The following is a 13,910-nucleotide window of genomic DNA, read 5'->3' as shown; positions in this document are numbered from 1 at the left end:
CAAAGAATTCTCCTAAGTGAAAGAAGGCAATCACAAAAGGCTACATATCATATTAACCCTTTATATGAAATGTGCAGAACTGGAAAATTCATAGAAACAAAATAGATAAGTGGTTTCCTAGGATTTGGTGGGAGGGAGGATACTGTGAGGAACTACTAATGGATATGGGGTTTCTTTTTGGGAGAGGGAAATGTTTTAGAATTAGATCGTAGTAACAGTTGAACAACTCAATATGCTAAAAAAACACTGAATTGTACACTTTAAAAGGGTGAAATTTATGAAATGTGAATTATATCTCAACTAAAAAAACCCTTATGCAACATTCCTTCATAGAAGCCTGCTCTTACTTCTTTGTTCAACTCCCATTTCACATAGTCATAGCCCCTTGGATCTTGCACTTACTTTATATCTTTGGTTTCATTAATGTATAACTCTGGACTATAAGCAACACAAAGTCAAGAAATACATATTTTTTACCACTGTAATTTCATCACAGTTCTTCAAATGGTAGGTATTCACTAAATATTGGTTTATAGAAATTTTTTAAAATCAATACTACTTAAGTAATTTTGAACAAAGCACTTGAATACTCCTGGCTCTGGACTTAGCATCTGTCAAAGGAACTTGTGCTTGGTGCTTGAGTATACTAGAACTGTGAGTTTTTGGAATTTATCTTCATAAAATCTGACGGAAGATAATCGGTGAACTCACATGGCTCTATCCATGGTACTGATTTCAAGAGCTCTTACAAAAGGGACTGACGCAGAAACAAATGAGGATGAAGGAAAGTTCACTTCCCTGCCATTTAAGCTACACAGACTTCTATTTCACCTAATTTCCTCCCAGGATGAAAATGAATAAATCTGTTTTCTTCTTCTTCACCTTGTTCTTTTGTCTCTGTGGCTGTGTCACCATCTTGTTCCATAGCTTGTGAAATTTCTGCAAAAAGGGGAGAAGAATAAACTCCAACATACTTATGTTTATTATTCAGATCAGATGTCAGACACACAAACAAACCCTCAAATAAGCTTTATCATGCCACATTTTATCTCCCAACCACTTTGGAACATGGCAACCTCTGGCTCAGCAAGAAGAGCAGAGTGTACGGGTACCATGAGCACAAATTCAAAACCTGAAGGCATAGACTCTAGTCTCATTTCTCTTCTTTACTCTTTGAAGATCACTGCACAAGTCATTAAAAAGAGGGGTAAAACCTACCATGAAAAATTAAGGATCTTGAGTCAGATAGGACTCAAATGTAAATTTTGCCGTATGCTACTTGTAAGATCTTGGTCAAAGTACTGGAGTTACATTTCCGTATGTTCGTCGATAATGCAAAGGTTATAGTTTCTATGTTGTGAAATTGCTGTGAAGATTTAATGAGATGACTTGGTAGAGTATATGCCTCTGGCATGTAATAGCTACCACTTAGTGGGAATAACCAACATGTATACCCATTAGGAAATAGTTTCATAGTGTGGCTAACTACAAATTTGTCTTAGGTAATGTGGAAATAAATTTTCTATATTTAAGGAATAAGCATAAGGGTGGTTGAAGTCTTGAAGATTATAGAAAAATCATAGACTATCACGAATGGAACAGAAAACCATTTGAGGATTTTTAAAGTGCAGAGGTAAAGTTATTAGATGTATATCTTTAAAAGATTACCTTGGTTATTGTGTGAAAAATGGATTGCATGTAACTCGAGTAGAAATAGATTAAAGATTAAAATGAAATGCCCTTAATATACAGTAGATGGGAAAAAATGTGTAGAAATGAGTCATGTAAGAGGTAGAGATCATATGATTCTCTCATTCATTAGGTATAGGGTGGAGAAAAGAATCAATAAATCTTACTAAAAAAATTACTAAGCTTTTGTTGTGAATAACTAGGTATATAGTAGTGCTATTTACTGATACTGAAAAAAGTGGAGGCAGATATTGAGAACACATTCCTAATAGCTGCAGAATACGTGTTCTTTTCAAGTGTACATGGACTGTCCTTCAAGACAGAGCATGTATTTGACAAAAAGTTTCAAATTAATGTAGATGAAAATAACATGAAGTACGTTCTCTTACCACAATGGAATAAAATTAAAATACCAAAAAAGTGAGAAACTTAAAAATCTGTGAAAGTTAGAAAGGACATTGTTGGGGGGGAGGGGGGAGGTTTTGGTGATGGGGAGCAATAATCAGCCACAATGTATATCGACAAAAGAAAATTAAAATAAATAAATAAATAAACTGTGTGGCATAATATTAAAAAAAAAATCTGTGAAAGTTAAGCAATGAAACCCTGAATAATGGGTCAAATAAGAAATCAAAGGAAATTAGAAGACACTTTGAGATGAGTGGAAACAAAACACATCATACATATAACACGCAGCTAAAGCAGTGCTTAAAGAAAAATGTATAACTGCAAATGCCTATATTAAAAACAATACATCTGAATCATAACCTAACCTCTCACATTAAACTAGAAAAGGAATAGCAAACTAACCCCAAGCAGGCAGAAGAAAGGAAATAAATAGAAATAGAAGAGAGTAGCAATACAGTAGAGGGAAAAATGTCAATAAATCCAGCCAACAAGTTAGATAACCTAAATAAAATGAACAAAGTCCCAGAAACATTCAAACTACTAAAAATGATTTCCAGATTAATGGAAAATCTGAATATACCTTTAACATGTAAAGAGAAAGAGTAATCAAAAAAACTTCCCACAAGAAAGTCAGAGGTCCAGATGGCTTCACTAGTGAATTTAACCAAATGCTTAAAAAAAGAGTTGACACCAAACCTTCACAAACTCTTCCAAAATATGGAAGAAGTGAGAACACTTAACTCATTATGTGAGGCCACTATTACCCTGATTTCAAAGCCAGACAAAGACATCACCAGAGAAGATCATATCTTTTACAGATATGGATGTTAAATATCTCTTCTAAACATGAATGTAAAAATCTTCAGCAAAATATTTTCAAACTGAATATAGACCATGGACCTGCTGAACCCACAGGTGCACTTAGCAGCCTGCAGCCAGCATGGAGACAGCCCTTCCTCTCCCTGTGACCCTCCACACATTTGCACAGGCACTGGTAGACCTACAACCTCTGGTACCTGGAATCTAGGTCAGACAGAGGGACTGAGACCCTAGCATCTGAGCCCATGCCACATTCCCTCCTCTCTCCACCAGGAGGGTAGGCAGACCAGCTGGGCAGGGAAGCCATGTGTAAGTGGCTATTCTCCACATCCACATGCACCTGCCCTGCACAACCTGTGGACTAACTGAGCCCACGGCTGCCCACACCGGTTGACAACCAGCCTACTGGTAGCCCACCCTCCCCCTGCAGCCCTTTACAGAGCCATTGGGGCCTGCTGCTTCCTTGCAGGTTTGCTAAAGGCTCAACAGCTGATCTGATGGCCGTCTACAGAGCTGCCAGGACCTGTTGTGCTGATGTATACCTGCTCCAAGACTGACAGCAGACAGGGCAGGGGCTTTGATTCTCCTAGGCAGACTTCTACAGAGCTGCTGGGCTCAGCTGCACCCTTGCAGGCTTGCACCAGGCTCAACAGCTGACTGGGCAGCCTCCTGAGAGCTGCCAGGCTCTGTGGCACCTATGTACACCTACTCCCTGACCAACAGCAGATTGTGTAGCAGCTTTTCTTTTTCACAGCATGCCTCTATAGAGCTGCTGGGTCCTGTGGCATCTGTGCAGGCTTGCTACAGGCTCAACAGCTAATCTAGCAGCCCTCTACAGAGTGGCCAAGACCTGCTGCACCAGTGTACTCCTGTTCACCGACTGCCAGTGGATTAGGCAGGGGCTCCAAAGCAGGCCTCTACAGAACTGCTGGTCCCATAGCCACAACAACCCAGCCCAGGGACACTTACTGCAACATGAAACTGCCTAGGGCTCCACTGCCTAGGCCACAAAGGCACTTACAGACAACTCCAAGATGGAACACAGTTGAAGAAGTTACATGAAGGCTGCACTATTGCACTCACCCAGATCTAAACTTAAAATGCCCAGCCTGTCAATATAGAACACTTCTACAGGAAAGAGTCTCTCCCTTCAAAACCACTCCTAAAATTAAAAGAAGCTACTTCACCACCAGATGCCCAGGAATCAATACAGAGATACAAGAAACATGAAAAACCAGGGAAATATGGAAACACGAGTCTCTCAAAAAGAAGACTACAATTCTCTAAAAGCAGACCCCAAACATCAGAAAACCAGTGAATCAATTGAAGAGGTATCCCAAGTAGCAATATTAAGGAAACTCAATGTGATGGACAAAAAATAGATATCACAATGAGGTAAACAAACACACACACAATCCAGAACATGTATGAGAAATTTAACAAAGAGAAACAAAAAAGAACCAAGCAGAAATAGAAATTCAGGAACTGAAGAATTTATTCAACAAAATAAAAAATACAGCTGAGAGCATAACAATTAATCTAGAAAAAGCAGAAGAAAGAATTTTTGAACTAGAAGACAGGCTTTTTGAATTAACACAGGTGGACCAAAAAAAAAAAAAAAAGTAAAAGAATTTAAAAATAAACAAAGAAAGCATACAAGACCTTTCTGATAACCTTAAAATCTGTATTATGGGTGTACTGGAAGAGGAAGAGAAAAAAGGCATTGAAAGCCTATTTAATGAAACAGTAGCCAAAAACTTCCCAAGTGTAGGGAGAAAACAATCTCACACATCCAAGAAGTTCAAAGACCCCCAAACAGATTCAACCCCAAAAGGATCTTCCTGACATACATTAGTCACATTGTCAAAAGTCAAAGATGAAGAAAGAATTCTAAAAACAGCAAGAAAAAAGTGTCAAATCACCTACACAGGAATCCCCATCAGGCTTGCAGCAGACTTCTCAACAGAAGCCCTACAGGCCAGGAGAGAGTGGAATGACATATTCAAAGTGCTAAAAGAAAAAACCTGCCAAACAAGATTACTATACCCAGCAAACTCTCCTTCAGAAATGAAGAAATAGTATCCTTCCCAGACAGGAAAAAAAACAAAAAATAAAAAAACCCAGGAATTCACCACCACAAGACTGGCTCTTCAATGAATCCTAAAGGAAATTGTACATCTGGAATCCAAAGAGCAATATATATCATTATAAATACACAAAGAAGAATAAAAACTGCTGGTAGCATGGATATACAAATTAAGAGAAAGAAAATGATGTTTTTTAGTAGTGATAAAGTGCAAAGAGCAAACAATAAAAAGGAAAGAAAGAAGCAAAATAAAACCATAAAAAATAAAATGGTAGTCAAGAGAAATAAAAGGCATCCAAAATGGAAAAGACAAAATTAAATTGTCCCTTTTCACAGATAACACGGTCCTATATATAAAAAATCCTAAAGACTATACTGATAAACTCCTAGAGCTTATAAATGAATTTGGTAAAATTGCAGGATACAAAACCAACATGCAAAAATCAGCAGCATTTTTATACTCCAATAATGAACTATCGGGGAAAAAAAATTAAGAAAGCAAACCATTTATGGTAGTCACCAAAAAATAAAAAAAAAATAAAAAATAAAATAAAATAATACATCTAGGAATAAATTTATCCAAGGAGGTGAAAGATCTTTACAATGAGAACTATGAAACACTGCTGAAAGAAATTAAAGAGGACACTAAAGGTGGAAAGACATTCCTTTTCCACGGATTGGAAGAATTAATGTTGTGAAAATGTCCATACTACCCAAAGTAATCTACTGATTCAATTCAATCTCCATCAAAATACTGATGATATTTTTTCACAGAAATAGAAGAAATGATCCTATCCTTCATCATATGGAACAACAAAAGACCCTGAATAGCCAAAGAAATCCCGAGGGAATAAATAAATAAAATAAAGCCAGAAGCATTACATTACCTTCAGATTATTCTACAAAGCTACAGTAACCCAAACAGCATGGTATTGGCATGAAAACAGACACATGGACTGATAGAAAAGAATAGAGAATCCCAAAATCAACCCATGTACTTACATCTTTGAAAAAGTCACCAAGAACATACTTTGGGGAAAGGACGGCCTCTTTAGCAAACAGTGCTGGGAAAACTGAATATTCATGTGTAGAAGAATGAAACTAGACCCATACACCTCGCCATATGCCAAAATCATTGCAAAATAGATTAAAGACTTAAATATGACTTGAAACTATAAAACCCCTAGAAGAAAACATAGGAGAAATACTTCAAGATTTAGGACTCAGAGACTTGAGAAATAGACCTCAAAAGCAAAGGCAACAAAAGAAAAAACAAATGGGAATATACGAAACTGAAAACTTCTGCATAGCAAAGGAAAGAATTAAGGACAACCTACAGAATGGGTGAAAATATCTGCAAACTATGCATCTGACAAGGGATTAATACCCAGAATATACAAGGAACTCAAACAATGTCACAGTGAAAAACACCAAATAATCCAATTAAAAAATGGGAAAGCAGCTGAACAGACATTTCTCAAGACATACAAATGGCCAACAAATATATGAAAAAATGCTCAAGATTACTTAGCGTCAGGGAAATGCAAATCAAAACCACATCAAGATATCATCTCACCCTATTTAGACTGGCAATTATGAAAAAGCCAGAATAACAAATGCTGATGAGGATGTGGAGAAAGGGGAACCTGACACTGTTGATTGGATTGCAAATTATTCCAGCCAGTCTGGAAAACAGTACAGAGGTTTCTCAAACAACTATAGATAGAACTACCATATGATCCAGCAATCCCACTACTGGGTGTGTACCCAAAGGAATGGAAATCATGTCAAAGGGATGCACTCCGAAGTTTATTGCAGCTCTGCTTACAATAGCCAAGATGTGGGATCAACCTAAATGTCCATTGACAAAAGAATGGATAAGGAAAATGTGGCATATATACACAATGGAATACTACTCAACCATAAAACGAATGAAATTCTGCCATTCGCAGCAACATGGATGAGCTGGGAGAAAATTATGTTAAGTGAAATGAGCTGGGCATAGAAAGAAATACCACATGTCCTCACTCATAAGTGGGAGCTGAAAAAAGAAAGAAACAACAATCACAATAAATGTGTTTAACTTTTAGAAGGAGAGTAACCATGGTTACTAGAGGTAGGGAGAAGGGGGTTAGCAAGAAATTGGTTCATGGACACAAAGAATGATTATGTTTTGTAATGATGAACATGCTAATTATCCTAACTTGATCACACATTGTACACAGGTACTGATACTCAACTCTGTACCCTACAAATGTGTCTAATCAATTATTTTTCCATAACTGATCAATCCAACATTGATCTATACAATTTAATGTGAAAGTGAAAAGACAACTCACAGAATGGGAGAATACATTTGCGAATTAAATATTTTCTAAGTGTCTAGTGTCTAGAATATATAAAGAAGTATTACAACTCAATAATAAGACAACACAACTAAAAATGGGGAAATGACTAAATACGCATTTCTCTGAAGAAGATATAGAAATGTGCAATAAGCACATGAAAATATTCTTAACTTGATTAGGGAAATTCAAATCAAAACCACGATAAGTGGTTACCAGAGTCTGGGAAGGGTAGGTGGAAGTGGAGATAGGGAGAGGTTGATTAATAGATATGGAATTATATCTAGATAGGAAGAATACATTCTAGTATTTGATAGCAGTGCTGGGTGTGTCCATAATTAACAATTTATTGTATACCTTCAAATGGGTAAAAGAGGAGTTCTAATGTTCTCATCACAAGGAAATAATAAACTTGTGTAGTGATGAATATGCCAATTAGCCTGATTTGATCACCTCAGTGTATACATGTATCAAAATATTACCATATGCCATAAGTATGTACAATCATTATGTGTCAATTAAAAACAAAAATTAAAAAAAACCCAAACAAATCAAAACCACAATGAGACACTACTTTGTACCCACTAGGATGGGTGTAATAAAAAGACAACAGCAAATGTTATTGGAACCCTAACTGTTGGTGGGGATATAAAATGGTGACGTTAGAAAAACCATCTGTCAGTCTCACAAAAGGTTAAACGGAGATACTGTATGACCCATCAATTCCACTCCTAGGTTTAAACCCAAAAGAAATGAAAACATGCCTACACCAAAAGCTTGCATATACATGCTCATAGTAGTATATTTCATAGTAGCAAAAAGGTAGAAAGAACACAAATGGCCATCAATTGATGAATGGATTTTTAAAAAGTGGTATATTCATACAATGGAATGTTACTCAGCAATAAAAAAGAAAGAAGCGCTGGTATATGCTACAACATACTATGTTTTCAAAGTCTATCCAAGTGAACGAAGCTAGTCGCAAAAGATCACATATTGTATGATTCCATTTATATAAAATGGTCCAGAATGGGCAAATTCATAGAGACAGAGCAGATTAGTGGTTGCCTAGGGCTTGTTGGAAAAGGGAATAGGGAATGATTGCTAATGGGTATGGGTTTTCTTTCTGGGAGAGGAAAATGTTCTGGAAGTAGACAGTGGTGACTGTTGGACAACTTTGTGAATATACCAAAACCCACTGAATGGTATACTTTAAAAGGGTGAACTTTATGGTATGTGCATTATATCTCAATTTTAAAAAGCCTCAAGCAACATTTCCTCAGGGAAGCTTGCTCTGATTTCCTTCACTGGTCAATTCCTATTTTATACTAGGACAGCTCCTTAGATATTGTCTTCATTTTGTATCTTTTTTTGGCTTGATAATATAGAACTCTGGAATAGACACACCATGAAGGCAAGAAATAAGTTTCTTGCCATATATTCCCATCACAGTTCTTCAAATGGTAGTTATTTACAAAATACTTGTTGATGGAATAAATTATGGAAAAAACCTCTCGTACTTAAGTAATTTTGAACAAAGCACTTGACTACTCTCAGTTCTATGTTTAGAGCCAGTCAAATAAATTTGTGCTTGATCTCTCAGTTATTAGAATTAGGGGTCTTTGGAATTTGTCTTCCTCAAAACTGACTGTAGATAATTACAGTGAACAGGCATGGCTCTGTCCGTGGTTTTGTTCACAAGAGTGCTTAGAGAAGGGACTAACATATTGGAGACAAATGAGATAAAGAGGAAAAGTGGACTCCCATGCCATCTGAACTACATAGACTCCTCTTTCACCCAGATTCCTTCCATGATAGCAATAAAAGAATAAATTTATTTTTTCACCTTGTTCTTTGGTCTCTGTTGCTGTGCCATCATCTTGTTTCATAGCTTGAGAAATTTCTTCAAAAGAGAGAGAGAAAGAATTAATTCAAACATACTTATGTTTATTATTCAAATCAGGGATATCAGATATCCCCCCAAAACCTGAGATAGGTTTTTTAATGCCATATCTTATCTTCTGACCAGTTTGGAACATGAGAAGCATTGGCTCAGCTATAGGTGCAGAATGTGCTAGTACAATAAGCACTAGATTCCAAATCAGAAGATTCCAAAATCAGAAGTGTATTTCTCTACAGTGGCAATAAATAAAAATAAAATTAAACCGATTTCATTTATAATAGCATAAAAACAATAAAATATTTAGAAATAAATGTAACAACTGAGGTGTAAGACTTGTATACTGAAAACCATAAAACATAATTAAAAGAAACTAAGAAAATCGTAAATAAATGTGTTCATGGGTTGGAAGACTTATTTGTGTGGCAATATACCTGACATTGATCTACATAATTTAATACAATCTACAACAAAAATCTCAGCTGCTTTTTATTTTTTTCTTTTTGGACAGAAATTGTCAAGCTGATCCCAAAACTCATATGAAAATCCAAGGGACCATTAATAGTGAAACAATCTTGAAGACAAGTTGGAGATTTCAAAACTTACTATAAAACATGAGTAATTAAGTCAGTGTGGTACTGGCAGCGGGACAGGCATACAGATCAATGGAATAGAATTGAGAGTCCAAAATAAACCCATATATCAATGGTCAACTAATTTTAGACAAGAGTACCTATTAAATGGAGAAAGAATAGTCTTTTCAGCAAACGTTGCTAAAACTGGATATTCACATGCAAAATAATGAAACTGGACCCCCCACCTCATGCCATCTACAAAAATTAACTCAAAATGGATCAAACACTTAAATACTTTAAAGAGCTATGACTATAAAATCCTTAGAAGAAAATATTGGGGTAAATATTATGATTGGGGGTTAGGCAAAAGTTTTTTTGTTTGTTTTTTTGATAAAAACCAAAGCACAAGCAATTAAGACAATAAATAAATTTACCTTCATAAAAATTAAAGCCTTTGTGCTTCAAAGAACATGACCAAAACAATGAAAAGACAACCCAGAGAATGGAAGAATATGTTTGCATATCATATATCTTCTAAGGGTCTAGTATTCAGAACATACAAAGTAGTATTACAACTCAAAACTAAACATAAAGCAATTAAAAATGGGGAAAGGATTTGAATATACATTTCTTTGAAGAAGATATAGAAATGACCAATAACCACATGAAAATATTCTCGACATGATTAGGGAAATTCAAATAAAAAGTCACAACGAGATACCATTTCACACCCACTAGGAGGGCTATAATAAAATGCAGGGAGTAGCAAACGTTACTGGAACCCTCAGGTTGGTGGGGTGCAAAAAGATGCAGGCACTTAGGAAAGACAATTTGGCAGTTCCTTGAGAAGTTAAACATAGTTGCCATATGACCCAGCAATTCTGCTCCTACATATATAGGCCCCCAAATTAAAAACATGTCAACATAAACTTGGACATAAAGATTCATAGCAGCATTATTCATAATAGAAAATGAAAACAACCCAAATGTCCATCAGGTGATAAATGGAGAAACGGAAAGTGGCATATCCACAAATACGATATTGTTTAGCCATAAAAAGGCATGAAATACTGATACATACAGTGAACATGGACAAACCTTTCAAACATTGTGGTAAATGATGGAAGCCAGTCACAAAAGGCCATGTACTGTATGGTTCCATTTATATGAAAGATCCAGAGTAGGCAAATTCAGAGACTGAAAGTAGATTAGTGATTTCCAGGGGATGGATGTTGAGAGGAAGGGGAATGATTGTTAATGGTTATGAGGTTTCTTTGGGGGTGATGAAAATTTTCTGGAATTACTAATAACGCTGGTTGCACAACTTGGTTAATATACTAAAAACACTGAATTGTATTAAACAGGTAAATTTTATGGTATTCAGATAAAAAAAAAATTAGAAATATGAGAATTACAGGCCAATTCACCAGAACACAGATGCCAAATTGTAAATGAAATACTAGCAAACTATAGGGCTTGTCATTTAGCTCAGTTGGTTAGGGCATGATGTGTTATAACACCAAGGTTAAGGGTTCAGATCTCCGTACAGGCCAATTAAAAAAAAAGGTATTAGCAAACTGTATCCAGAATTGTATGAAAAAGATATTTTGTAATGGTTTAGCATTAGGAAAAAAATTTGCATCAGTATTACATTAACACATTCACATGGAAAATTACAAGATTATTTCAAAATAGGCAAAAATAAAACAGGCATGAGGAATATTTTTGGAGTGACGGAAATGTCCTAAAACTGGATTGTGGTGGTAACTGCGTAAGTCTGTAAATTTGTTACAAATTCTTCAATTGTATCTTTAAGATTCTGTGATATGTAAATTAAATTCCAATAAAGCTTTCAGAAAAAACTAAGACACAAGGGGAGGAACGGGGTTTTTGTTGGGGGGAAGTATATTAGGAGCTATTTCATATCATAATACATTTAATCTATTAGACCATAAATAAATGAATCAACTAAGGATAAAGGGATCTGAAATTATATACAAGTATAAGATCTAACACAAAGATGACAAATCTCAATCTCGAAAACTAGGCTTTGTACTGGTTGATTCACCTTAGGAAAGTCAGTCTCTGTGGATTTCAGATTCATCACGTGTACAACTGATTTCAAATCAGTAGATTTCCGTGTTTTCCCTAGAGATTTTTTGGGGGTCTAATAGCTTTATCAAAATAAAGTTTACGACTCATATAATTTAATCATGTAAAAGTGTACATTATGGTTTTGAGACTATTTAGACATGTGTAACCATCACTACCATCAATTTTAGAACATTTTCATCACTCCCAAAAGGAAGTTCTTCCCCCCACCGCCAGTCATCATCTCCTAAGTTCCCAATCTACCCCCTAATTTTAAGCAACTATTATGTAATTTTGAAATCTAAATGGATTTATCTATTTAGACATTTCATGTGAATGGAATCATACGGTATTTATCTTTTGGTGATGGGCTTCTTTCACTTAGCACAGTGACTTTAAGGTCTATCTTCATTGTAGCATGTATTAGTACATTATTTCTTTTTATGGCCAAATGCCATTGTGTATATGTGTACCACATTTGATTCTGGGGATTGATTAAAAATCTGCATTTATTGGGTTAGCTTAGGTTTCAAGGTACATCTTTCCACAGATGAAAACTTTGACAAAGGAATGTGATCTAAGATGTAAGCTCTTTGAGGGTAGAGGCTCTGTCTTCCTCATGGCTCTACTCTTAGTACATAATAAGTATTCTGCCTCAATCCATTATGAGAAGAACATACTACGGCTAGCTTGAAGGTCCATGAACAATGGAGTTTATAGGGAGAACAGCCTCCCAAGTCAAGCTACAGTCCTGTACTGAGATACCAAGCCACCACAGCCACATCGGAAGCAGAGCTGCCCATGTAAGTCCAGACTGTCAAACCATACCACTGCCTATTGAAAGATCCATGAGAATAAACGCTTACTATTGTATGCCTTTGCAATTTTGAGCTTGTCATGCAGCAGTATTATCATAGCAACAGCCAACTGATACAGAAATTGGGGACTGAGCTTTGGGGAATAGAAAATGACAGGATGACAGGACAGAACAAAAAAAAAAAAAAGGAAGAAAATAAATCTCTATTGTCTCCCATCACATAATCCAGGACAAGGGAACTTACAAAATCCTGTCTCTTTCATTCCCCCTTTGATTCTCTTGTTAAAATCTAGTTATGTAGCTAATAGAGATGTTTTAACAGTGAGAAAAGATGATAGAGGAGTGAAGTCATCAAATGAGGCAGTATAGTGTAGTGGTTAAGCTCTCAGGTACTGGAGTCACATATCTCCTGCACAAGCCCAGTTTGCCCCAGCATAGCCATGTAGGATTTGGCATGCCATTTAGTCTCCGGGTTTCAGTTTTGTTACTAGACAAGTTTAATAACAGTTACTACCACACAGGATTCTTTTGAAAATTATATGCTAAAGCACATGGCACAGTGCTTTACCCATAAGGTCTTAAGGAGTGGTACTTCTTGTGTACAATGATAATTTAGAGGAATTTCTTAATGTGGTTGTCACAACCCCTGTTTTTGTCAGGTTTGTTTTGGTTCATCTGCTAAGATTAGTCTGTAAGTGTGGCTCTTTGATACCATCACTAAGCCACCATTTAGTCATTTATAAAAACCATAAGGTACAATTTTATCACTTCAAGGATAACAACATGGAGCACTCACTCTGTTAAGCCTGGATTTACATTAAACTTTCAGCAATTTATAACCTCTGGGATTCTGAGTCTCTCTAACTTAGATATCAATTACTCAGACTAGCTTTGAAGGGTGCTTTTATATCCACAGCTTGAACAAAGCTGCACTGTTTTCTGATCAACACCAGCTGCTGGAAGATTATCAAGATCATGGTAGTAGTGTGGGTAATAGTGGGAAATACATGTTGTCTACACAAGCCTGCATTTCTCCCCATATGTTCTGCCTTCACCGGTTTAATATTTTGTTCTTTTGTCTCTCCTGTCCTCTACTGAAGTGTGAGTCCATGAAGGCAGGGGATTCACACGTACTTCGGCCATGGATGTATTGTATGTACACAGAGCATCTAGGTACACC

At 36.2% G+C, this 13,910-nt stretch overlaps 1 protein-coding gene across 1 annotated transcript in view; it reads right to left on the bottom strand.

The window, feature by feature from the left end:
• The window catches only part of NLRP5 (NLR family pyrin domain containing 5), a 61,732-nt gene that overhangs the window by 31,758 nt on the left and 16,064 nt on the right, over positions 1-13,910 (bottom strand). The window contains 2 exon segments of the mRNA XM_063089926.1: positions 883-939; positions 9,194-9,250. Of these exon segments, the coding sequence (XP_062945996.1) occupies positions 883-939; positions 9,194-9,250 (114 nt within the window).

The sequence above is a fragment of the Cynocephalus volans genome, chromosome 3 (assembly GCF_027409185.1).
Source record: "Cynocephalus volans isolate mCynVol1 chromosome 3, mCynVol1.pri, whole genome shotgun sequence".
NCBI classification, from domain to species: domain Eukaryota; kingdom Metazoa; phylum Chordata; class Mammalia; order Dermoptera; family Cynocephalidae; genus Cynocephalus; species Cynocephalus volans.
Note: the sequence above shows the minus strand (reverse complement) of the source record. Positions and strands in the feature narration are given on the sequence as shown.